The sequence below is a fragment of the Rhinolophus sinicus genome, linkage group LG09 (genome assembly GCF_036562045.2).
Source record: "Rhinolophus sinicus isolate RSC01 linkage group LG09, ASM3656204v1, whole genome shotgun sequence".
Taxonomy (NCBI): domain Eukaryota; kingdom Metazoa; phylum Chordata; class Mammalia; order Chiroptera; family Rhinolophidae; genus Rhinolophus; species Rhinolophus sinicus.
Window position 1 is genome coordinate 51480879 of NC_133758.1, and position 13603 is coordinate 51494481.

The 13603-nt window shown below is 33.4% G+C and overlaps 1 protein-coding gene across 2 annotated transcripts in view; it reads left to right on the forward strand.

The window, feature by feature from the left end:
* Window positions 1-13603, forward strand: part of VAPA (VAMP associated protein A) — a 40554-nt gene that overhangs the window by 8722 nt on the left and 18229 nt on the right. For both annotated transcript variants that reach the window (XM_019712596.2, XM_019712597.2), the window contains exons 2-4: window positions 7367-7519; window positions 10921-11024; window positions 11469-11549. In XM_019712596.2, the coding sequence (XP_019568155.1) occupies window positions 7367-7519; window positions 10921-11024; window positions 11469-11549 (338 nt within the window). The remainder of the gene's footprint in view (window positions 1-7366; window positions 7520-10920; window positions 11025-11468; window positions 11550-13603) is intronic.

Consider the following 13603-nt stretch of genomic DNA (forward strand, 5'->3'; position numbering starts at 1 on the left):
AGTTACATTGAGCTCTTTCTGACATGAATTGGACTGTCATACCTTTAAAGGTAAGAGTATTTTGTAGCCTAGATTATTTTCTGTTTATTTTCTCTACAGAAAAAAATTTTATTTTTATAACTTGTAGGGAAAGATGATTGTTTGGTCTTGTTTTCTGAGTTCTGTTCCCACTACCAAAACCCTCAATGACAACATCCTTGGAAGACATGTTTTCCGAATCTTTTCAGTTTTTCCACTATGACTTTACCAATAAAAGGTGTATGAACAAATTAAGCTAATGTGTGTACCCATTTAAAAATCCTTTCTGATTATAAAGTCAATACTTATATGTTTACCACTTTGCTATGCTACCACATACCTACCACTATTAACATTTGATATTTCTTTTTATGTTTTCTGTGTGTAACTGCACATTTATAGCCTGTAATTTTTTTAGTTAATATAACTGTGATCATTTTTTCATGTTATAAATATTTGGCTTCTAATCTAATGAGAGTTTTAAATCTATAAATGGTGCTAGAAGCATTTATTTCATATTCTCCCAAAATATCCATTTCTCTTGTTTCCTCACATCCTACACCTATCTAGATTTTAAAAACTAATCTAAAGTCTGAGATTTCAATACATTTCAAAAAATATATAGAAAAAACAAATAAATTAAGGTGACCTCATTTTTAAAATTTATAATGAAAATGTTTCAGGGCTTTTTTAGATAGAAACGTAAAATACTTTCTCAGTGTTTGATGCTCGTTTCAGGAAATGTTCATTGTTGACCTGTGAGACCAAGAGAAATACAATAATCCATTTAAAAATCTTTTTTCATATATTACGGATTTAACTGCAGTTTCATGCTTTAATGTTGCAGAACTCCACTTGGAGTGCTTATGAATTAGGAAATAAATATAGCTAGATAGTTTGCATAAAATACATAGAATTTATGAGAGAGAGTTTAGGCTCTGGAGTCAGACCTGATTTGACTTCCCACTTTCATTGCTTTGTATTAGTTGCATTGTATTTGTAATAGTTGTATGAACAAGTTGTTTTTACTTCTCTGAGTCTGAGTTGACTCATCTGTAAAATGGGGATGATACATAGTAAAAGTATCTCATAGCCTTGTTATGAAGGTTAAATAATGTAATTCATGCAGTTACTGATACATGGTGAGTGCCCAATAAAGGCTAGCTATTGTAAAAACTTGTGTTATTATCACTATTTTTACTGTTAACTGCTGCCACCACGCTATTACTGTGGTAATTCTTAGTAGATATTCTGTATACTTCATATGCATGATTATTTAAGTTAGCATTAACATTACACTATTCAGCAACATAACCTTTATGTAATTGGAAAACTATTTATACAGCTGATAATTTGCTTGTGGAAAAACTGAAGTAGTCATTATCTTGGCATTGCTACAGCTACATTATATATTTGAGCTGAGCATCTAGCCTTCTCATTAGGATTTTTACCTATTCTATTTCAGTTAAGGCAGGATGAAGGAATAAGAATATAATATTGAAATAAATGATTTATGAAGACCTAGAAACAATTTGAAACAAATTGAAGACCTAGAAACATTTGAAGCAAATATGCATACTTCTGGTATTTTTTGTGGTTGTTGCATGTTGATTAAAAATAATCTATGTGACTATTCAACCATACTTCCAGTGTATATTCATTCAACAAATATGTTATCAGCTAGTACGACTTAAGACTTGTGCTAATTACTCATTCAGGGACGAAGTGAATGTTTCTTAAGGGGCTTGCAGTTTAGTTGAGTGAGATAAGACCTTGTACATCAATAAATAATAAAAGAAAGTGAGAAGTGCCATCAGAGAGGTACAGATTATGCACCATGTGAATTATACTGTCAGCCATGTTTTTCCTCAGAGATTCACCCTTTGGAACTTTGCACTTTCTGGTATTAATTATCCAGAGGTACCTCATAGCTAAGAGCTCAGAAAGGCCTTGTCAAGAACTGAAGGGTCTGAAAATTTAGCCTGCTACAATTTTATGGGTGTTGGTAGAAGACACGAGACTCCTAGGTTTAGAGACAAAGGATATTACTCTTCATAATGGGCTGCGTGGAAACCTGCCTGACCTTTTTTCCAGAGGAGACTTACTTTTATTATACTGGACGGGAAACAAACCTATACTCTCCTCAGGAGGGAGACATTGTCTTTCAAGACTGTTCACTGTTTAATACATCCTTGAAAAGATAGTCTGGATAAAAGCCCCCAGTGCCTCCACTTGGCAAAACATGCAGAAATGCTAGAAACCCATGGAGAATTGCCTCGCAGCAGGCCTCTGAGTAGCTAGCCGAAATGGATCTCACAGAGTTCACGAATTAACGTTCATGTACATTGCCTGTTTATTCTTAAGCTGCATCTCAGAGAAACGCTGCGTGCCATATATTACTACTTATCCTGAATTAAAATTTGGTTCTCTTCACAGTCAGCAAATATTGAACTCAAGTTGATCTGCCTGTTGAGGTGTTTAGAAGTGAGTGTACTGAAGTCTTAGCTTACTTTAGAATGTATCAAAGATAAGATGGATAGATGAACGGACAGGCAGAGATGGATAAATAGATTGTTATGTCTCAAAGTAAATAGAGCAAAATGTTAATTGTAGAATCTAGGTAGTGGGTATATGATTGTTCACTGTACAGTTATTTCAATTTCTCTGAAATTTTTCAAAATCTTAGGGGGAAAGCTAACTGGTCTCGTCCTTTCTCTCCCCAAGTGAATTTTCTTTGCAACTAAACTCAGCTTGACATTTCAAGAAAACTTAATGGCAATTATCAAAATAAGGATGGATGATAACCATTAAAAAAATTGTTTAGTCAGAGTGGTACCATTTTTAGCTTAATGTGAAGGTTCCTTATAAGATTGGGAGGTTTGGAGAATAAAGGTCCCGCTATTTAATAGGAAATCATTGCTCTGAATGCTAGAATTTTCGGGATACTGCCTGAATATAAAGGGTGTTTCATGCTGGAAATATATCTTTAGGCAGAGGAGGAAGGATCGCCTTCTGGGTGAGCTGCCCTAAACTTTTCCTACCTTTTTGAAATGCCAGGTTCCAAGTTTATTCAGACATGTGTCCAAACCTTGTTACACAGAGGCCATGTGTGTATACATTACATTTCTGTCTGATTGTTAGAATTTGGGATTGTGAATGGGATTTTGGCTTACTGGCAATGACAACTGTAGTTGAGCTAGGGCAGAATACTTAGTGACAGAAAATGTTATGACTATTTAAAACTAGTCTCCTTAGACTAAAGGAGGACAACCAATGTATAATCGTTATGTGGTAGAGTTATTTTGATTGTAGGTCCCTCCCTCCCCAGTAAAAGAGTGCAAATAAATGTAACCTGAATTATATGGAGTTTTCTTGTTTTATATAGAATATTATTACATATAAGCAGTGAAATTTCCTTTCTAACATAGAAAGTATGTATCAGATGGTACTTGTGGTTAATGACTAGTATACTTGACTATCAGGTGATCTTAAAATGGATTATTGCAATAATTGTTTCTAAATGTTAAACTGCATATATATTGGACAAATCACAGGATTTTCCTCATTTATAGGGATTGAGTTTTAGAAATCTTCAAAACGTGGTGTTTATGTTCTACATAAATTGGTTCAAATGTTCACGTTCTCATCAAAACTGCTTTTCATCTCAGTAAAACGGGGGGTAAAATTCCCTGCTTTCCACTGTTTTTTTCAGTTTTTTTTTTTTAAGGTTACATCAAAGATCAGCTTTTCTAAAAAAATAAAAACATTTATTGCCTTGCATAAAGGAAAAATATGTACAGTTTAAGGAATTAGCAAAAGTAAATGCTCATGTAATCACTGCTCAAGACAAGAAATAGAACTAGGCCAGCATCCCAGAACCCTCCTTGTACTCTCTCCCTGTTAACCACCTCCTTTCCCTGCTAAGTTAACCCTTATCCTGGCTTTTATTGTAACCATTTACTTTTTTTTTTTTTTTTAATGCGTTAGCTACCAGAGCATTGCAGAGGATAAGTATTCAATTAGCAGATTATTGATACAATGCAGTGTTTTTTTTTAACCCTATAGGATGCAATATTCTATTTTAATATTTTATATTTTGTAATGGCCTCTTGACCATCCTTAAATAAAATCGTGCCTAAAATTTCCTGCCAACATACATAATTAAAATTTTAACATAATTTCCTAACTATAATATAAGGGAGAAATAAAACGAAAGTTAATTTGTAGTGAAATATGCATTTGATTGTGTAAGTGTTTGGGCATGACTATACTAGAAGATACAATGAAGTAGCCAGATGCTTGTAAGCTGCTTGTAACAAATAAGCTTGCATTTAAGAAAATAAGGCAAGAGTTATTTGAGTAGAGGGCTGATCAGTTTTCTTTTAACATTTTGAAATAAAGGCAAACTAATATGCATATAGGTAGAATCATATGAATGTGTCACCTACAAATATCTACTGATACAGATATGTTGTATTGTTGATTCAAGTATCATGAGTGACATTGCTGTTGGTAGAATAATTTTCTGTAATGGTGAACGCACCTTTTAAAGTTTTGGAGCAAAGAACAATTTTTTCCTGTTTTACACAATAGATGTATTTCTGAAAAAGATATTTTTCACCAATATGTATTTTTGGAGGTGTATTTGAAAATTTGGTGAGATTGGGGCATAATGCTTTGCTGTGTGCCTCTGCCCTGGTTTTGCAGAATGTCTAACATCTTATTCCTCTTCTCCAACTCCCACCAACAATTACATCACCCAGTCATAATGTCAGGCAAAAATACGTGATAGGGACAGTATAACCCTGGGATTTAGGCTTTTTTTTTTTTTTTAAGAAATACAGTACATAGTTTTTCTTTCCCTCTGTTTTTGAGGCTCTGTACAGGTAGTTTTCATCAGGTCTTTTTTTACCTTCGGGCTTCAGGGGTCCACGTCTCCCTTCCACCTCAACCTTAATCTCCCAACCTCACCTTTAACCCCCAACAATTCAGTGTAAAATTATTGTGAATATTAGCTTGTGTATGTTTTTCTGGGGTAGTAAGCTTTCATCAGATTCTTAAAAGGTTCTGTGACCCACAAGAGTGGACAATACTCCTTCCCAGGACCCCTAAAGCTATTAAATCTGATTATTCTTATGCTAATGGTTATCAGTACTTTGCTAATTTTCCATTTTAACTGGGAAAACAGGCTCAGACTGCTGGGAGCAACTCTTAATGAGAGGCTTGTTTAGGAGGGACACAATGGAGCAGAAAATCTCAAATTCATTTGTTAGGTGGGTTTATTATAGGTAATTTTATATTTTATTGATAAGGCTAACAGATCCAGTTAATTTTGTTTTACGTTGGTGGAGTTTTTTTTTTCTTTTGACATACTATCTTCATCTTTAGGTAGTCTGCATTTTTATGTCTAGAAGGACCACAACCTATTACTGAAGATTTATAGGCCCTGCTAAGCAATATAAAGTTGAAGTACTATTCCAGAATTCACACGTTGATGAAAATTGACACATTTATTTTCTAAATCAGTTTTAAAAATCAGTTATTTTACTTTATTTTGGATAATTGGTATTTTCCCCTAAATTGGGGATAATTACAAAAATGCAATTTAAAACTGAAACGTTCACATAATTATATTATGAAAATATAGGATTGTTCAAAATTAAAATTTTGTGAAATGTTTCTTTTGTCATGTTAAAGTTCTAGTTGAAATAGTTCTATAAAACTTTATATGTTTTCAATAATCTGTAGTAATTTATGGACTTTGAGACTGTTAAGAAAGGGAGTCTATGTCTTTAAGACTCCTAGTTTTGTCAGTAGTTTAAAATGTGTCTGTAGCCACCCATTTTGTGGATTCATGTGGCAAAATGAACAGATTAATTTTCTTCTTTACTCATATGCTAATGTATGGTAGAGTTGTTAATCTGCTCATTAAAAATTGCAAGCAATTGGGATTGAAGAGGAAGCAAAGGTTGTGAAATAATACACAAATTCAATGATTAACTTGACATGTAATTAAAGCAAGTTGTTCAGAAGATCGTATTTCATATATACCTTGTGTATACTTTCCCCCCCAAAATGACATGCATACCCGTTGATTTAAAGAGCTATTTTACATTAAAATTTTTTCTTTTTTGTAAGTGGTTCTCAGTCTTTCTGTATAGTCTAATGTTCTCTCATTTCTATCTCTGTCCTCTAATCCCAGTTTTAAATCTTCGTTAGAAAACATTTTGTAACTCTAAAACTTTAAACATAGGATAAAATAATTTCCCTTACCAGGACTTCAAATAAGTACCTTTTAATGGCCTTGTGTTTGAAATTTCTTTTCCTTTTGTTGCATTAGGCAGATCTGTTTGTTTTCAAGTTTTAAAAGACGTGCTTATTCTTGTTTATTTAAATAAAAGAAAGATAGCCTTATAATAGCTGTCTTTGATTTCTGTCTTCTAGTTTTTTTTAAAAGCGGTAACTTAGAACTGATTGTTTTAAAAACCATTTAAAATTGCTTTTGTGTTAGAAGTGTGTAGTTATTGCTTCCCATTGGGACATAGTTTTATCCTCTACAAATTAATGGGTATTTTGTCTAAATTAATCTGTATAATCTGTCTGGGTTTTTCTTCAGCCAGGAGCAAAAATGGCTCTAATCTTTCTTTTCCCCTCCTTTAAAAAAAATGATTTGGACTTGTTTAAGTCAGGCAGGACTGGATCACCATTTTCGGTTTCCTTGTTTTGCCATTTTATGTTGTTTGGGTGTAGAACCAATGCCTAAAAACTTTGTGTCCTAGGGCAGGGCATTTGACACAGTGGTCATAATAAACACTTAACAAATATGTGAGTGAATTAATGAGTGAATGAATCAAACCTAATTAAGTTAAAAAAAAGAGCACTGTTGTCATTGGATTTATGTATCTTCAGATATAGATCTTTGCATTTGGCTTAGTAAAATGAATTTGAAGATTGGCACTGGTTTGCAGACCATTGGAAAATCCTGATCTTTTCAGTAATGTACTAAACTACTATGAGAATGTAATTGTGTAATTATTTCATAAATTGAAACCTAAAATACTTTTTTTTGATAGAAATTATACATGCTCAGGTAGAAATTTTGTAAACTATGGTAAGGAATGAAGAAGATAGTAAAACTCACTTGTAAGTCTACCACTTGGAGAAAAGTTCTGTTAGTCATTTTGTATATTTATGTACATAGACTTTAATATGTACTTTAAATAAAATTGAGGTTATATACCTTTAATTTTGAATTCTGCTGTGGGGATGTGTGTTTGTGTATGTGTGTGTATATGTATGTATCCAATTAAAAATTTTTTTCCCTGTTTTTGGTTTTTAAACCTCACAGGCCCCTTCACAGATGTAGTCACTACAAATCTTAAATTGCGAAATCCATCGGATAGAAAAGTGTGTTTCAAAGTGAAGACTACAGCGCCTCGTCGGTACTGTGTGAGGCCCAACAGTGGGATTATTGACCCAGGGTCGACGGTGACTGTTTCAGGTAGCAACTCATATCCTGAATTTATACAGTTTGAATTTTGATATTTTGTGATTATGTTTAATTTGGTTTTAATTAATAGGGTTTCATCCGGAGGGAGAGAAAAGTTTTTTAAGTTATTCTGGCTTTGCCTTCAATGCTGTCTTTCTGTTCTCTTACTGTTTGCAAACTGTTGCAGAAAATTTCTCACCCTTAATGTTGTGATGGGACTTTCTTTATATGGTTGATTTATAAGCTACTGTCAATTTAAAATCTTGTATCGATTATTTCTACAGCTCACTACCACATTCTCTGCCCTTATTAGTTTATCTTTGGAATAGTACATCATTTTTGTAATTGATCATTCTTATTCAGATTTCTAACCAATACCGTGTTTCCCCGAAAATAAGACCTAGCCGGACCATCAGCTCTCATGCGTCTTTTGGAGCAAAAATTAATATAAGACCCGGTCTTATATAATATTCAATAGGACCGGGTCTTATATTATATTAAATAAGACCCAGTCTTATAGTAAAATAAGACGGGATCTTACATTAATTTTTGCTCCAAAAGACGCATTAGAGCTGATGGTCTGGTTAGGTCTTATTTTCGGGGTAACACGGCATTACATGTTGCATGCAGCTGTAGAAGTATTCCAAATCTTTTGCTTAAAATACAATGCCTCTTTTTTTGCTGATTGTATCAAATTAGATGGGTATTTCTGCCTTTTATTGTAAATGCCAATGGTGCTCTGAACTTGAAAACTTCAGTTTTATTACTCCCTTTTGTGTTTACTTGGAGCCCAAGGAGTATACTTGGTTCCTCCCATAAATGGATTGCTTAATCTTGCTGTGAAGTCTGTGCTGGTGCCATAGTTAATGCCCTCTATAAAATATTTCTTTCTTCCCTCAGATTTTCCAAGACAGTACTCCCTAAAGATCTTATCTAACATAGCTGGGAAATAGGAAACAAGTAAGAGAATGCATCTTACTTAATGGGAGAACCTCTCAGGCCTCACACAGAGACCATTTACTTTTACTTTCTAGTAGTTCTCAACTCTCACTGTGTGTTGTAATGACACAGAGCAGGAACACACGTGGACTTCTCCCAGATCAGAATCTCTAGGGGCATGACCTAGACATGTGTACCTTAAAAAAAAAAATGCCTGGGTGCTTCTTATAAGGTATTATAATAATTCTGTATCAATTTTCTGGTTTGCAAGTCTACAGTAGATTAAAAATAGCAAATTATACAAAGTGAAAGCCTAGAACAGACCCATTAAGAGTATTTAGAAGTAGAACCTGACTTCAAAGACAATAGAGGACATATCATGATTAGAGTTCTTGATGACCCTAAGTCCTCCCTCAGTTGTATGTCAAAAACTCAGAGGTAGGAGGCCCTAGAAAAGATGTTTTTAGTGAGCCTTGTGGTATGGTGGCCTGGGAGGAATGCTTTCGTATTTGTTTGTCCACCTCGTCAGTTCATGGGAAAAATGGATGGGAAATAGGAAGATAAAGCAATTAGTACATTTATTCTGGAAGTTGCTCTCTAAATCTTTAAGCCTTTAGCTAAATTGGAAGAAATGGAATTATTTCTCTTCATATGGTTAAAAATAGTTTTTGATGCAAATAGTTACATTCCTAGAAATGCATAAAACTATCCAGAATGACTTTTTCTTTGAGGGTTCTAGATTGTTGAAGTTTTACTGTATTAATGTTTCTTAAGAAAATGTATACTTTTCAAAGCACTTTCTCCAACATAAGCCCCTTGTATTGAACATCTGACTTACTAAAAACGTGTTTGCATAGCATGCCCTCATATTCCTCTCCTTCCATTAGAACTTCTGATTTTTAGTGCAGTGCCTTTCCATATGAGTCATTTAAACTACACTCCCTCCAGCCACTTTCCCTGATTGATTATCTACTTACTCATTATTTTCCTCTCACCCTTTAGCACTTAGTTTTATGGGTTTACTCTTTTAATTTGTGTGTGTGTGTATATATGTCAGGTTGGTGCAAAAGTAATTGTGGTTTTTGCAATTGTTTGTAACCTTTTAAACTGCAGTTACTTTTGCACCAACCTAATAGTTTTAAGATTTGTCTTTGTTCCATGGTTTGCAACCTTGAAGTCTAATTGTCATAAAGTCACAACCATGTTTTAAGTTTTCTTTTTATCCATTTCCTAGTGATTAGCTTATAAAGATTGTTCAGTGAAGGGTATTAATGGAAGTTTATTGTGCTTTGTCTGGATTCTGGGCATTTATAGTGCATTTTCTGCTACTATGTATTTGGCGCTTAAATTTTTTTTTTTTTTACCTTTGATGGACTTCTCAGATGCTGTGCACGCATGCGCGCACACATACACACAGGGGTGGTGGGGAAGGTTGCCAAAAAAATGTATACAAGTGGACACTGATCAACGTTGCTCAAGCTGTAGTTCCCGTAATCAGAAGTGTCTGGACCCTGATGGACACTTTGAGCACCTCTTGTAATTGCAGAAGTCAAATGTGACTTGTATTCATCTTTTGTTATCGGTATATATTATTACAATTTTAATACAGTTTTCCTTTCTTAAAAGGTGTATACATTTTTTTGGTAACCTCTGTATATGTTAGAAATAATTTAAGTATCAGAGGAATGATTTCCACAGTATTATATACATATCTTGTATTATTGCTGATTCATTCATTATTAGATTTATATTACATAATTTAGCATGACTTTTAACCACATGGGACCTCTAAAATCCCTCTTTTGTAGGCTACTGAGAATCATAAATTCTTAGAAAAAATTTGAATATAATTATTAGGATGCTAGAAGAATTCTAGACATCATGCGGCCATGTGGTTACCTTGTATACTTTGTTTTCTTAGAATCAGGTTTAAACAAATTGATAAATTCTTGAATGGGTGTTTAACATCTATTTAAAAAAGTTTAGTTATATTAGAACACTAACATAGTAGTGAGTTATTAAGTTACTCAGAATTTCTCCTTTAAATACACTTGTTGTCTAATTTTAAGAGGTAATCACTGTTAAAATGAAACCTAAATTTATAGTTTTAATAGACAATTTACTAGATTTAATCCAAGCTTGCAGGCATTAAAATAGCTAATGTTGACAAAGTTTTGAAAATTTCCTGAAATTTAAGTTTAGAGGGGACAATCATAGATTGATATTTATTTTTTTTAAAATAGCCATCAGTTTATTTTGTGGGTTGTTAAATACTTAGAAAATCAGAAAGGTGGACAATTTAAAAATAATTGGAAAACATAAAGTTGATTCTGGATCCTTAATGCCAGTAGTCCAGTGTTTGGTTTCTTGAACCCATCCTGGTTGTCTTTAAATTATATTAGTGAATGAGATAATAGGAATAAGAAGCAAACAAATGCAGAAGACAATGTAATGTGTCCTTTCTTCTTATTTAGTAATGCTACAGCCTTTTGACTATGATCCCAATGAAAAGAGTAAACACAAGTTTATGGTACAGACAATTTTTGCTCCACCAAACACTTCAGATATGGAAGCTGTGGTAAGTATGGAAGTTGAATAGAATTTATTTTGGGGAATGTTGCTTAAACTGGGATTTGTTTAGTTCTCAATTGAGAAACCTAATTTTTAAAAAATCCAAAGATCTGTTTATTACAGATAACCCTAACGTATTTCAATGATGAAAGAATTGTGAAATAGTATTTCTTAGAAACAATTTAGAAATGCCATTAAGGAGAAAGTCCTGTAATATCTATAGAGATAGTAGTGTGATTTTAACGGGTGGTGATAGTAGCTCTTTTTAGGATTATACAGAAATTTCTGTGGATTGACAGGTAACTATGACAGAATGCAGCATTGCATCCTGGTTGAGCCAAAGACTCCTGCTCCTAGTAGCTACACTGATCATTTACTTGTCCCTCGAGGTGAAACCTATTTGACAGGATCATATTTCTTCTGTCTCATGTTTGGTTTTGTTTGTTTTTAGTGGAAAGAGGCAAAACCTGATGATTTAATGGATTCTAAATTGAGATGTGTTTTTGAAATGCCCAATGAAAATGATAAATTGGTAAGTAGGAAAATTGTTTTAACAAGCTCTCAGTTACTTTGAGATTAATTTTTCTTTTGTTTTGACCTTTGTGGGGTGTATAATAATGGTTATTCTGCTTTATAAGACTCAGTGATGAAGTTTTAATAAAAACTTGATATGCCATTTTCATTTTATAACATTTGTTTGTTCAAGAAAAAAATGCTTTTAGAAGCTGCATAATGGAGAATCATTTAATTCTACCAAATTTTTGCCATTTAAACTACTTGAAGTTCTTTTTCAAAAAAAATGAGGCGTGTATATAAATATAATTAAATGACAGCAGACATAAACCACTTTTTGGCAACTATATACCAGCAGTCTGGGGATAAGAGATTTGATTTACATGAACAAGCAGTTTATTCCAAATTTGGCTACCCCTAGGTATTTTGCTTAGTTTTGATTTTGGCCAAAATCCATCTGATTTTATTCTTTAGTAAATAATTTTTAGGTTGCTTTTTGATTACTATGAGGTAAATATAATTTGGGGGACTGAAGCATGTAAGTGTAGTTTAAAAAATAATCTTTGAATGTAGAACAGGTTGTGGTCACTTTCCATATGTTCCTTCTGAAATACAAATTTGAATCTTTTTCTATGGTTGTAGGAGGGACTTGAAAGGTAAATAGGTGTTTTTCTTGGTGACAATATATAAAGTAATATGGATAACTAGTATTATTTGTCACAATTAGGTTATAGTCTGACATGACTATCCCCTTGATCTGGAGGCTCTTTGCCCTATTGAAAAGTAAACTTGCAGATTAAATACATGGGCTCAATTATTGTGTTAATACTCTTTAAGAATAAGCTGAAATGAAAAAGTCCCTGAATGATAATTAGGTTTTGACTAAATTATGTTTTTAAATGCCCCCTAACCTCATGTGAATGCATAGATTCTTACTGGAAAGTGAGGAGGGTTCAATGGCATTTTATGCATCCCTTTTGGACTTTACTTTCTCTTTTGCTTAGGGTGCCAGGAATCCGTAGCTTGCAGAGCTCTTTATTGGCACCCAGAAAACGTGACAGTATATTTTCTGGGTTGACTAATTTTATTTTATTTTAAAATTTTTTTCCAGTTTTGCGATATAATTGACATATAGCACTGTATAAATTTAAGCATGACTTGACATATATATTGTGAAATGATTGCCATAGTAAGTTTAGTTACCATCCATCATCTCACACAGATACAAAAAGTAAAAGGAAAAAGTGTTTTTTCCCTTGTGATAACTCTTAGGATTTACTTTCTTAACAATTTTCAAATATACCATAGTATTAACTATAGTCATCATGTTGTACATGACACTCCCAGTTCTTATTTATCTTATAACCGGAAGTTTGTATCTTTTGACCACCTTTATTCAATTCTCCCCTTTCCATTTTCCAGCTCTGGTAACCACAAATCTGATCTCTTTTTCTATGTGTTGTTTTGTTACGGATTCCATATGTAAGTGAGCTCATACAGTATTTCTTTCTCTGTCTTGACTTATTTCTCTTGATACAATGTCCTCAAAGTCCACCCATATTGTTGTAAATGGCAAGATTCCTTCTTTTTTATGGCTGAATAATATTCCACTGTTATATATACCATAACTTCTTTATCCATCGATGTCCATTTAGGTTATTTGCATGTCATGGCTATTGTAGATAATGCTGCTATATCAACATGGGGTGCAGATATCTCTTTGACAGAGTGTTTTTGTTTCCTTTGGGTATATTCCAGAAAGTGAAATTCCGTGAAATAAGGGTTGACTTATTTTAAAAACATATTTGGATATTTTCTCAATGTTTATGTCATTTTATTACAATCATTTAATAAACATAGAGCTATCTTTCATCTGAGCTTCTAGTATGCTCTGGATAGCAGACAATTTGAGAGTGTAGTCTGAAAGGGGCTGGAACCCAAGTATTTGATATTGCTGATCAAGAGTAGCTCTCAGTGCTTTGGAAACCAAACCAGAAGTTGATGGAAATGATATGGCTATGGTAGTTGAGCCTAGCCATTTTGCCACATCATACAGGAGAGTAGCAGGTGTAT